At 44.8% G+C, this 13,612-nt stretch overlaps 1 protein-coding gene across 1 annotated transcript in view; it reads left to right on the top strand.

Annotated features, from left to right (window-relative positions):
• The window catches only part of SRPK3 (SRSF protein kinase 3), a 188,301-nt gene that overhangs the window by 121,893 nt on the left and 52,796 nt on the right, over nt 1-13,612 (top strand). Inside the window, exon 10 of the mRNA XM_077478981.1 lies at nt 1,212-1,422. Coding sequence (XP_077335107.1) covers nt 1,212-1,422 — 211 coding nt within the window. The remainder of the gene's footprint in view (nt 1-1,211; nt 1,423-13,612) is intronic.

Here is a 13,612-nt window from a genome sequence, read left to right as displayed (position 1 = left end):
AAATATCTAAATGGTGATTCTAGCATAGGGAGAAATCTATTCAGTCTCAGGTCGCTTAAGAAGACACATGATGATTTAATGAAGTTGGATGAGAATCTTAGATTGTGTACGGTTTTATTTTTACAACTGTAGAGGGGATAAGGATGTATAACACCCTTCTACAATCAGTGGTGTCAGTGGGAGGTGTCAATAATTTAAAATAACTTTTAGGTGGGCATCTTAGTGACCACAATATACAAGGCTACGGGATGTGGTAGAGACCTAATACATACACACACTCACACCGGATGAACTGGTGTCTCTTTATTCAACCTTTCCAACTATGTAACTCCTAGGTCATCTAACTGATAAAAAATAACTTTTTATAAAAATGCACACTTGGGTTTCTTGGATGGGCTTTTTATGCATAGGAAGGGAAAAGATCAAAAAGACATCCCAAGAACCAGCTCATTTAGTGAAGAAAATGGTAGTAATAGCATGGGAATCCAACCTATAGCTTATTTGCTAGAAAGGTTGGCTAGAAATGGCTAGAGAGGTTAGAGAGTCCCCACAGTTGTATGGTTGTTAGCTAATTTTGCCTTAATCTGCCCAATCAAAGGAAGATTGTCTTATGTTTGTGAACATTCTTAGCCCTTGTACACACGGTCGGAGAATCCGTCGGAATGTGTCCTATCGGACCGTGTCGTCTGATAATCCGACTGTGTGTGGTATGCATCGGACTGATTCCGTCGGAATATCCGTCGGACCCAATTTTCCAACATGTTGGAAATATTTCCCGACCAACTGGGCCGATCGGACATACTCTGATCATGTGTAGAGAATTTTGATCGGACCAAGTGCCACACATGCTCAGATCAAATTCCTACATCAAAGCTATTGGCTACTAGCCTGAATGTAGTCCCATCGTAACGAAATTACGTCATCACGTTCTGAAAGATCAGATTTTTCGCCAACTTTGTCCGACCGTGTGTATGCAACAGTTTCGGACAAGATCCGACTGACAAAATCCGACGGATTTGGTTGTGGAAATCTCCGACCGTGTGTACAGGGGCTTAGAAAGAGCTAGCAGGTTTTCACATTTGCCCAGGTTTAAAAAAATACATAATCAGTTTGTGTATAGATCTATTTTAAGTAAATCACATATATTTTGTTCTTCTGAAAAATATGACATTGCTGATATGTCTGTTATTTTCCATGAACCATTCCCTTAGAATGGAAAGGTATCTAAAAACAAGAAGAAAAAAATGAAACGGCAACAAAAGCGCCAGCAAAAATTGCTAGAAGAGCGACTGAGAGATATTCACAACATGGAGGAACTAGGATCTAGTAAAAGCTGTTACTTAGACGACTGTTACCTGAGGCACAATGGTCAGGCCTGCAATTGCCACCAGGGAAGCCATGAAAATGTTGACAAGATGGAGAGTGAGTATCTGGTGTCTATTATTATACAGTATATTAGTAAATTATTGGTTTATGACCAATCTAACATTACCAAAATACTAAGAATAGAAATTAAAGTGTTACTAAACCCAGAACCCTGCATTCACTATTTCTGGTCCCCCACAGAACATGGAAATACAATAGTTTAAGTAAATATAAACTGCTAAATACCCTTTTTCATCAGCTGTTAGAGTAGTCTTGTGACGTCTATCAGTGTCTGGTTAAAGCTTGTAGGAGAAGTCTTCATTCTGCTCTTACAGTGCTATTAGGCTGCAGGACCCCCGACCCTCTGTCTGGACAGTGCTGATTGGCCCTGTGCTGATCATGCATCCTCCCAAGGAAAAAAAAAAACTCTAGCACACTCATCAGCAGATAGATAGAGGTGGGGACAGGGAAGACAGCATTAAACAGCCTTTCCAAAACGACTTTCAGGACAGCCACCCGACAGAGATCATGGCTCCACCTTCCACATGAAACACCTCCTCCATCAGAGCTTTTAAGGGAAGTTTCCATGCAGCCTTCCTCAGTCTCTTGTGTTTCCTCCAACCTGGAGGAACACCTCCGGTGGGAGCCATGATCTCTGGGCTGGTCCTGGAGGTCAGTGGGCTCTCACCTGAATTCATTTTTCTTTTGTAGGAGCTGGTCCTCCCATTTTTCTCCTAGCGTGGATGGCAGCATGGGCTCTCTCTCCTCCTTCCGTGCTCGGGGAGAGCCAGCACGCCGGGGGTTCTTCTGTCCCCTTGTCAGAGTGGCGGCCGTATTTTTTGTTTAAATCTCCTGCATGCAGCACGCGCTGCATCGTGGGAGTGCGGTCGCGCTCATCTCGGACGGCCGAGAGGGCTCGGCTGCGTCCTTCGGGAATGGAGTGGGACTTCCGGCGGTGTTCCGCATCATTTCCTGACGTTGGAACGCAGGAAGAGAGAGGAGGACCAACTGGCGCCTTATTTCCAGTTCCAGTTGGGCGCAGTAGCGTTTTCGAATCTGGGACCGGCGGCAGTGTGTGTTCCACGCGATGGATAGTGATACGGACACGGGGGCAAGCCAAGGCACCAGCAAGTTGAAGGTAGGAACGGGGCTCTGATGTGCTGGATCCTATGCTCCTGTGTGAGGGGGGGAGGTGGTCACCCTTTCTTTCCCCCTCTCTCCCCTCACCCCCCTCCTCCCTTTCCCTCCCTTGCTAGGTGTGCAATGGTGGAAGGTTCTGGGGGGTGTCGGCTTGGGAGGGCACTAGGAAATGGTGGTTTCTCCCTTAGTTGCACCTGGGTGATTTTGCATCTTTTTGCAAAAAAAAAAAACAGCTTGGGCTTCTTGTCTCATTCTGTTTATTAGGCGAAGAGCTCTGCCCAACCTGTCAAAAGGAGATGTCCTGTGTGCAAGGAAAAACTCAGCGAAACCTGGGCCAAGACGCTCTGTGCGACTTGTATCGCAAGCCTAGTTAGGGAGGAGTCCCCGTCATTATGTGGGGACTTGGTATTGTCCAGTAAGGATGAGCTTAAAGCAACCTTTCAGGCTTTCAGGTCTAAGCTGTTAGTAGAGCCTGGAACATCGGGGGAGTCTAGAGCTCAGCAGTCTACCTTAGAACCAGGAGGTTCGCTGATGGGGGGAGGTTTGTCCCAGGACACCTCACAAGATTCCTTTTCACTGGCCCTAGAGGAGTCGGACTCTGAGGAAGAAGAAGATGAGGACGCAGCTTCCAAGTACAAGTTGTCATTGGAAGAAGTGGGGGGCCTCCTTAAAGTGATTTATGCCACTTTGGGTATTGAAGAGGAAAAGAAGGAGCTATCCTTACATGATCGAATCTATGCGGGCCTAGGAGATTCCAGATCTCGCACCTTCCCGGTGCACTCCCTGGTGTCCGACATGATTAAAAGGGAATGGTTGGAGCCGGAGAAAAAACCCTTTTTTTCCAGATCACACAGGAAGAGGTTTTCTTTTGAAGATAGCCCAGACCTAGTGTGGAACAAGATTCCAAAGCTGGATTTAGCATTTTCCCAAGTATCAAAATCGATCGGATCTAGCTTTTGAGGATATGGTCACTTTAAAAGAACCTATGGATAAGAAGATGGATCTGCTTCTGAAAAGGGCCGGGCAGTTGGTGATGATGAATTTCGAAACCAGCCATGGCAACGACCTGTGTGGCAAGGAATCTGGACCATTGGGTTAACCAATTAAAATTTCCCATTGTGGCTGATTCCCCTAAGCAAGAGATCCTGGATTCCTTTGTTACTATGTCCGGGGCTATTGCCTATATTGCTGATGCCTCGGCAGAATCTGTCCGTATGTCGGCCAGGTCAGCCGCCCTGACCAATTCGGTTAGACGGGCCTTGTGGCTGAAGACGTGGCCAGGGGACGCGGCCTCGAAAAAATAGGCTATGTGGCTTGCCTTTTTTGGGGAATTTATTGTTTGGTTCAGAGCTAGACTCCATTTTGGACCGAACGGCGGATAGGAAGAAGTCCTTTCCCGTAAAGAAAAAGCCGGTGCAGGCGCGTAAGCATTTTTTTCAGGGACCTAGGGGTCAAGCGGAGGTTAGGACGCAAAACAGGAGGAAATCTTGGGTGCAGAAGCCCAAGGGTAAAGGGGAGTCCTCCTCAATCCTCCTGCGTCCATCTCCATGGCACAATGACTCTTTAGTCAGAGTAGGGGGGAGACTTCGGTAGTTTCTCCCTCAGTGGAAGACCATAACTCAAAATCAATTTGTTTTGAGGATGGTTTCCCAGGGTTACAAAATCGAGTTTACCGAGTACCCCCTCAAAGATTCCTGGTCACCAATGTTCCCAGGGACCCATTCAAGGCCCTTGCTATGAAGGCCCTAATTCAGGACCTCATGTTTCAGGGGGTTGACTTGCCGGTCCCAGCAGAGGAGCTAGGTCAGGGATTTTACTCTCATGTGTTCCTGGTCAGGAAATCTTTGGGAAAGTTCCGTCTGATTTTAAACCTCAAGGGTCTAAACAGGTCGGTACAGTACGAGAGGTTTCAGATGGATTCTATCTTTTCAGTAAGAAACCTCCTGTCCCCGGGATGCTATATGGCTCCCGTGGATTTACAGGATGCGTACCTTCGTGTCCCGATTTGGAGCGGGTCTCAGAGATTTCTGAGGTTGGCACTAAGGGAAAGGAGCAAGGTTGTTCATCTACAATTCAGGGCCCTCCCTTTTGGTCTGTCATCATCCCCGGGGGTATTCACCAAAATTATGGCAGAAGCGTTAGTTCCCCTTTGCCTGGAGGGAATCTCGGTGATCCCGTATCTGGACGATTTATTGTTTTTTGCCCAGACCAGGGAGGGGTTGCAAAAAGATCTCGACAGAGCCTGCGTCCACTTAAGGAAGTTAGGTTGGATCATAAATCTTCAAAAATCCAACCTGGTGCCCACTCAGGAAGTGACATTCTTGGGGTTTCAAATCAGCTCCATAGACCAAAAGATCTTCCTGCGGATGAAAAGAAGGAGAAGCTGGTCCAGGGGGTAGCGCAGTTACAATGCAACCAGCCCCGACCCATCAGGAAGGTGATGTCGGTATTAGGGACATTGACTTCCTTCATTCTGGCAGTCCAATGGGCGAGGCATCACTTCAGGCCTCTTCAGGCTTTCCTGCTGGAGGTTTGGGATCATCGTCAGAGTTCTCTGGACGATCTGGTGAGGATCCCTGCCTCAGTAAGAAGGGGTCTTTGGTGGGGTAGAAACCCAGAGTTACTTTCGGAAGGCCTGTTGTGGTCCTTCCTGGTCCAGGTACGGCTGACAACCGACGCCAGTGCCTGGGGTTGGGGTGCCCATGTGGACACCCAGTGGGTCCAGGGCTCATGGTCCATAGAAGAGGCACAGAGGTCCTCAAACTGGAGGGAACTGAAGGCAGTGGAGAAGGCAATGTGGGCCTTCGCAGACGTAGTTCGAAAGCAACATGTCCAGATCCTGTCTGACAATGCCACGGTGGTGGCATATGTGAACAGACAGGGAGGAATCAGAAGCAGCACACTGCAGGTTCTAGCAAAAGGTATGCTGGGCTGGGCAGAGCTGTTTACTCGGTCCTTATCAGCAATTCACCTAAAAGGGTCCCTGAACAAAAAGGCAGACTTTCTCAGCAGGAACCATGTTCTAGAGGCAGAGTGGCGTTTGAATCCAGAAGTCTTCAGACTGATTGGAGAGAGATGGGGTCAGCCAGAGGTAGATCTCTTTGCCACTCAGTGAAATTCCCAGGTCCCTCTGTTTTTCTCCCTAAACAGGCACGAGAGGTCATTGGGAGTGGACGCCTTAGCACACAGCTGGAATTTTCATCTAGTCTATGCCTTTCCCCTGTTTCAATTGATTCCCCGGGTGTTAGGGAAGATCAGGGAAGAAGATGCAGGGGTAATTCTGATCACCCCCTTTTGGCCCAAACGACCATGGTTCTTGGCCCTTCTTCAGATGCAACGAAGACCATTCTGGCATCTCCCCCTAAGACAAGATCTTCTCCAGCAGGGCCCTCTAGTCCATCAAGACCTAGAAAAACTAAGGCTCACGGCTTGGTTTCTGAAGAACAGCTCTTGAAGAGGCAAGGGTTCTCAGACTGGCTGGTTGCTACCTTGTTGTCCAGTAGGAAAAAAGTTACCAGGGCAATATATTTTAAATACTGGAAGGTGTTTAACTCCTGGTGCAGGACTTCAGCTAGGTCACAGAGATGAATTGATTTGGTTCTGGAATTCCTACAGGAAGGTGCTGATAATAAGTTAGCAGTCAGTACCCTAAAGGTGCAGGTGGCCACGTTAGGTGTCTTTCTGGAGAAGGCGTTGGCATCGGACCCCTTAGTAATCAGGTTTTTTAGGGCTCTTTCTCGCTCTAGGCCTTGTAGTATCTAGAAGCTGTCCGGGCTGGGACCTATTTACTGTCCTGCAGGCCCTGACCAAGGGGCCATTTGAACCTATTGTTTCAGTCTCCCTGAGATGGATTACTTTGAAAACCGTTTTTTTTAGTAGCCATTACTTCAGCTCGCAGAGTTAGTGAGTTGCAGGCTTTATCAATCGGGGAGCCGTTCTTTTTTGTTTTTCCGGACAGGTTAGTCCTTAAAACAGACCCTCATTTTTTGCCCAAGGTGGTATCACTTTAGAATCGTTCCCAGGAGATAATTCTCCCTACATTCTGCTCTAATCCATCGGGTAGGAAAGAAGAAGATTTCCACACCTTGGATGTTAAGAGGGCAGTTTTAAGTTATTTAGAAGCCACTAAAGACTTTAGACAGTCGGATGCTCTTTTTGTCTCATTTTCCAGCACTAAAAAGGGAAAGCAGGCATCCAAGGGGCCAATAGCCAGATGGCTGAGAATGACAATTTTGGAAGCATATTCCTGTGCTGGTCAGAAGAGTCCAGTGAACGTCCGGGCCCATTCCACAAGGGCGGCAGCGGTGAGTTAGGCAGAGAAGGCTGGCGCCACCCCCGAACAGATATGTAAGGCTGCGACCTGGTCAAGTCTAACGACATTTGCCCGCCATTATAGACTAGATCTTTTATCGGCTGGGGATCAGGCTTTTGGAAGGAAAGTATTACAGGCAGTTGTCTCGCCCTGAATGGAGTAAGTCTCGGTAATCCTCTCAGGTGGCTGTCCTGGAAGTCGTTTTGGAAAATTCAAGTTAGACTTACCGTAACTTGTTTTCCAGTAGACTTTCAGGACAGCAATAACCCACCCTGTGGTGTATGTGATTTGCTGTAATACTATGATATAACTGTCGCTTATGTGTTGCAGCTGGGGTTGGAGAGTCTCTACAAACAACTGAGGAAGGCTGCGTGGAGACTTCCCTTGAAAGCTCTGATGGAGGTGTTTCCTGTGGGAGGTGGAGCCATGATCTCTCTCGGGTGGCTGTCCTGAAAGTCTACTGGAAAACAAGTTACCGGTAAGTCTAACTTGAATTTTTTTACACAATGCAGATGATTACCCCCTTAGGTTCCACAAGCATGTTTTACTGCATATACAGACCGATTTGACTGTTGCGGGTTTAGTAACACCTTAAGTTTTCTAAAGCACTGGGTATCACAAACAATTGCTGTTTTTCATAAATACTACTTTCGCATTTTTTATATCCTTTTTTTGCATCTCAGTGGTGCTGATCTCGTCAGCCTTTTTCAGCCACTTTCTGGCTACATGCACATGCTTAGGCCATAGATGGACTTCTTAAGTCTTTGCAATGATGCCTAACAATGTGTGTGTCAGAGTGACAATGCAACAGCATAATTTGGAGACAGTTGTGACCCCATAACAGTAAGTGCCTGAACTAAAACCTTTATGGCAGGATCAGCAGGTATTCTTTTAATGAAAGATTTTAAAAATATAAATAACTTCTGAAATTATTGAATAAACCTTTGTGAGCAACTATGGGAATATGTAAATCACAACAACTAAAAAAATAAAATAAGATTGTGAATTGCTCATATATTCCACACTCTCATATGTATGTGCCCGAATAGAATATAAACCGTAAATTGTGCCACGCTTCACTAATATCATTTAAACTGATGTACAGTGCCTTGCGAAAGTATTCGTCCCCCTTGAACTTTTCAACCTTTTGCCACATTTCAGGCTTCAAACATAAAGATATAAAATTGTTATTTTTTGTGAAGAATCACCAACAAGTGGGACACAATTGTGAAGTGGAACGAAATCTATTGGATTTTTTAAACTTTTTTAACTAATAAAAAAAAATATTCGCCCCCCTTGCGTTAATACTTTGTAGAGCCACCTTTTGCTGCGATTACAGCTGCAAGTCACTTGGGGTATGTCTCTATCTGTTTTGCATATCGGGAGACTGAAATTCTTGCCCATTCTTCCTTGCAAAACAGCTCGAGCTCAGTGAGGTTGGATGGAGAGCGTTTGTGAACAGCAGTTTTCAGCTCTTTCCACAGATTCTCGATTGGATTCAGGTCTGGACTTTGACTTGGCCATTCTAACACCTGGATACGTTTATTTGTGAACCATTCCTTTGTAGATTTTGCTGTATGTTTGGGATCATTGTCTTGTTGGAAGATAAATCTCCGTCCCAGTTTCAGGTCTTTTGCAGACTCCAACAGGTTTTCATCCAGAATGGTCCTGTATTTGGCTGCATCCATCTTCCCCTCAATTTTAACCATCTTCCCTGTCCCTGCTGAAGAAAAGCAGGCCCAAACCATGATGCTGCCACCACCATGTTTGACAGTGGGGATGGTGTGTTGAGGGTGATGAGCTGTGTGTTGCTTTTACGCCAAACATATCGTTTTGCATTGTGGGCAAAAAGTTTGATTTTGGTTTCATCTGACCAGAGCACCTTCTTCCACATGTTTGGTGTGTCTCCCAGGTGGCTTGTGGCAAACTTTAGACAAGGCTTTTTATGGATATCTTTGAGAAATGGCTTTCTTCTTGCCACTCTTCCATAAAAGCCAGATTTGTGCAGTGTACGACTGATTGTTGTCCTATGGAAAGGCTCTCCTACCTCAGCTGTAGTTCTCTGCAGTTCATCCAGAGTGATCATGGGCCTCTTGGCTGCATCTCTGATCAGTCTTCTCCTTGTCTGAGCTGAAAGTTTAGAGGGACGGCCAGGTCTTGGTAGATTTGCAGTGGTCTGATACTCCTTCCATTTTAAAATGATCGCTTGCACAGTGCTCCTTGGGATGTTTAAAGCTTGGGAAATCTTTTTGAATCCAAATCCGGCTTTAAACTTCTCCACAACAGTATTTGGGACCTGCCTGGTGTGTTCCTTGGTCTTCATGATGCTCTCTGCACTTTCAACAAAACCCTGAGACTATCACAGAGCAGGTGCATTTATACAGAGACTTGATTACACACAGGTGGATTCTATTTATCACCATCAGTCATTTAGGACAACATTGGATCATTCAGAGATCCTCGCTGAACTTCTGGAGTGAGTTTGCTGCACTGAAAGTAAAGGGGCCGAATAATTTTGCACGCACCACTTTTCAGTTTTTTATTTGCTAAAAAAGTTTAAATTATCCAATAGATTTCATTCCACTTCACAATTGTGTCCCACTTGTTGCTGATTCTTCACAAAAAGTTAAAATTTTATATCTTTATGTTTGAAGCCTGAAACGTGGCAAAAGGTTGAAAAGTTCAAGGGGGCCAAATACTTTCGCAAGGCACTGTATTTATTCACCACATTAATGTCCAAAAAACTGTGTTCTAAACCCTAAAATCAAAGTGGCATTATATATAACATAAATTAAAAATTAATGTCCCAAGGGGGAGGCTTGATGATGTCATGATGCTCTAAGCCCTTGTACACAAGGTCGGAGAATCCATCGGAATGTGTCCTATCGGACCGTGTTGTCGGATAATCCAACTGTGTGTGGTATGCATCGGACTGATTCCGTCGGACCCAATTTTCCAACTTGTTGGAAATATTTTCCGACAAACTGGTCCGATCGGACCTTGTCCGATCATGTGTAGAGAATTCCGATCGGACAAAGTGCCACGCATGCTCAGATCAAATTCCTACACCAAAGCTATTGGCTACTAGCGTGAACATAGTCCTGTCGTAACGAAATAACGTCATCACGTTCTGAACGATCGGATTTTCCGACAACTTGGTCCGACCGTGTGTATGCAACGGATTTGGTTGGCAGAATGTCCGACCGTGTGTACAAGGGCTAAGGACGAGAGAGAGTGTGGTAATTATACCAGTGAGAAGGCTGTATACTGGTGATCATTTACCTTTTGTGTATGCTACATGCGATTTATAGTTTGGTGCACTGGAAGCACCTTAAACAAGTGAGTGTATATCTGTAACTTTTTTATTGCAATAAACTATATTATAATATAAAGCACTATGTTTAGTGATTTCCCTTTCCATATGTGCAGCTAACTAGAGACATCCAGGGATTGTGCATTAGCACAAGAAGCATTTGAAATCCACAACCAAGAGCTCTTTTAGAGTCCACTGAGAGGGATGCAAGCTTATATAGACCATACTTGAAGTGGTTCTAAAGGCAGAAGGTGTTTTATCTTAATGCATCAATGCATTAAGGGAAACTCCACTCCAAAATGTGAAAAAAAAATCTATACCAGACCCTTATCCGAGCATGCAGCCTGCAGGTTAGGAAAGAGAGGGGACAAGCGAGCGCCCCCCCCCCCCCCCCTTCCTGATCCATACCAGGGGGAAAAAAGTGTCCTGCAATGTCCATCCATCTTCAATCACCCCACCCGACGGACCCGAAAAATAGAAAAAAAATGTAAAAAGCTCTGTCTCCATTGCTGTCTTTTTGCTTTGACAGCTCTTATATAAGCAAGGGCGAGGCCAGTCGCTGACGTAACCAGATGACCCCGTCCCCTCTGATGTCACATGATTGAAGATGAATGGACATCGCCGGGCTGCATGCTCGGGTAAGGGTCCAGTGTGGATTTTGGGGTGACCCCATGCCATTTTTTTTTTTCAATTTTGGCGTGGAGTTCCCCTTCAAATCTATACCAGACCCAAAGGGCCTGGTATGGATTTTAGGGGGAACTCAACACTGTTTTTTTCCTTAATTCTGTCATAGAGTTCCACTTAACCACTTCAATACACTGTATTATATACTCTGCACTATATATACTGCACTGTATTATATATACTACACTAACTGCACTATATATTCTCCACTGTATTATATATTCACTACACTGACTGCACTGTATTTTATATGTGTATATATATATATATATATATATATATATATATATATATATATATATATTTTTTTTTTTTATATCATATATACATACATATATATATATATATATATGTATATATATATATATATATATATATATTATACACACACATACTACACTCATGGCACTATATATTCTCCACTGTATTATATATACTACACAGACTGCATTATATACTCTGCAATGTATTATATATACTACACTGATGGCACTATATACTCTCCACTGTATTATATATACTACACTAATGGCACTATATACTCTCCACTGTATTATATATACTATACTGACTGCACTATATACTCTGAACTGTATTATATATTTATGTAACTATAAAACTTTTTCGCGGAAGGGAGTTTAACAAGACACGTGGCCACTCATTAAAATTAGAAGAAAAGAGGTTTAACCTTAAACTACATAGAGGATTTTTTACTGTAAGAGCGGCAACGGATGTGGAATTCCCGGCAGGTGTCTCAGTGGGGAGCATCGATAGTTTCAAAGAAAATTAGATAAGCACCTGAACGACCACAACATACAGGGATATACAATGTAAGACTGACTCACACACATAGGTTGGACTTTATGGACTTCTTTTTTCAACCTCATCTACTATTTAACTATATACTACATGGATGCACTATATACTTTGAACTGTATTATATATACAACACGGGCTGCACTATATACTCTGAACTGTATTATTGTCAGAATCCATGAATCAGACTGAGACAGAAGTACAGTTAAATCACACTTGTTTAATAGTAATAAAAAAGGTAAACTGAGTAAAAGTATTCAAAACATAGCTGGAACTTGAACGGATAGTCAGACAAGCCAAAACATCAGGGAGTCAGCAAACAGTGTAGTAGAACAGCAAGCAGGACCTGGAGCCAGAAGGAATGTCAGCCAATCAAGTCTTTAACAGACACACAGGAGAGCGTCTCTAGAGACGTGACAAGGGTGAAGGCAGAGATCATCTGGACTGGACAGCTTAAGTAGGCAAGGCTGAGGAGCAGGAAATCATCAACAGGTGAGTCACTGTGGAGAGATAGGAGCTGGCAATTAGACAACAGCTGAGCGGCCAGCTTAGAGAAGGAAGGGCTGAGCCCAGCCCTGACATTTCCCCTCCTCAATGCCCCTTCCCCCTCGGAGGACCACCAGACTTGAGGGGAAAATGTCTATGGAAATCACGGAGGAGGACAAGGGCATGTACGTCCAAGGATGAGACCCAAGAGGGTTCCTCCAAACCGTACCCTTTCCAATGCACCAGGTACTGTACGCACCCACGGGACCTATGGGATTCAACAATGGACTGTACTTCATACTCCTCATGGTTCTCAACCTGTGCAGGGAGAAGACGAGGCACCGAGGTGGTAAAGCGGTTGCAGACCAAAGATTTTAATAAGGAGACATGAAATACATTTGATATACGCATATTAGAAGGTCTAATGCGTAAGCCACAGAGTTATTCCTGTGAAGAATACGGAAAGGCCCAATGAACCGAAGTGTGAACTTTAGAGAGGGAACATGAAGTCGAAGGTTGCGAGATGACAGCCAGACCCTGTACCCAATCTGGTTGGATGGCGCATGCAGGTGTCTGCAGTTAGCATGGCGTCTGTACCTATCTTTAGCATGTCATAAAACCTCCTGGACTTGTGCCCAAATGGAACAAAGTCCACGGAAATACTCCTCTAATGCAGAAATACTCTGCGGAACAAATGAGTCAGGCAACATGGAAGGTTGGAAACCATAGTTCGCCATAAACTGGGAGAATGGGAAAGCAGAATTCAAGGCACTATTGTGAGCAAATGCCGCCCACGGTAAGACATCCGACCAGTTGTTATGATGGTCAGAAATATAGCAATGTAGGAATTGCTCCAAGGACTGATTGGCTTGTTCTGCTGCCCCATTAGACCTTGGTTGATACAGAGGAGAAAGCAAGCTGAATTCCCAACTGTGCACAAAAGGCAGAACTAGGACACAAACTGACTACCCCTGACTGAGACAATCACTTTGGGTAGCCCATGTAAGCGAAAGATCTCCCAAGCAAAAATGGAAGCCAGTTCCTTAGAAGTGTGCAGCTTCTTAAGTGGAATACAATAAGACACTTTCGAGAACCAGTCAACCACCATCAGGAAAACTGTGTTGCCCTGGGAGTTGGGTAATTCCACAATGAAATCCATAGACAGGTGGGTCCAGAGCCTCTCTCCATTGGGTATGAATTGTAGGAGGCCCACTGGAAGGTGTCATGGAGTCTTACTCTGAGCACACACGGAACAGGCAGCTACAAAGGCGGTTACATCAGCACGTAGACTAGGCCATCAGAATTGTTGGGAAATGGCCCAAAAGAGTTGATTCTTCCCAGGGTGGCCAGCAGCCTTGAGAGAATGATAAGTCTGAAGCACAACAGTAGTGAGACTCTAGGACAAAGCAGCGGTCACAAGTTTTCTTAGGAGAAGCATGAACCTGAGAAGCAAGAATTTTGTCACCCAAAGGAGAAATGAGACTGGTGCAAACCAT

Source organism: Lithobates pipiens, unplaced genomic scaffold (genome assembly GCF_037356315.1).
Source record: "Lithobates pipiens isolate NorthernLeopardFrog02 unplaced genomic scaffold, aLitPip1_a1.2 Scaffold_1, whole genome shotgun sequence".
In the NCBI taxonomy this organism is placed as follows: Eukaryota; Metazoa; Chordata; class Amphibia; order Anura; family Ranidae; genus Lithobates; species Lithobates pipiens.
The sequence above is the reverse complement of the archived record's forward strand: the minus strand, read 5'-3'. Positions and strand labels throughout refer to the sequence as shown.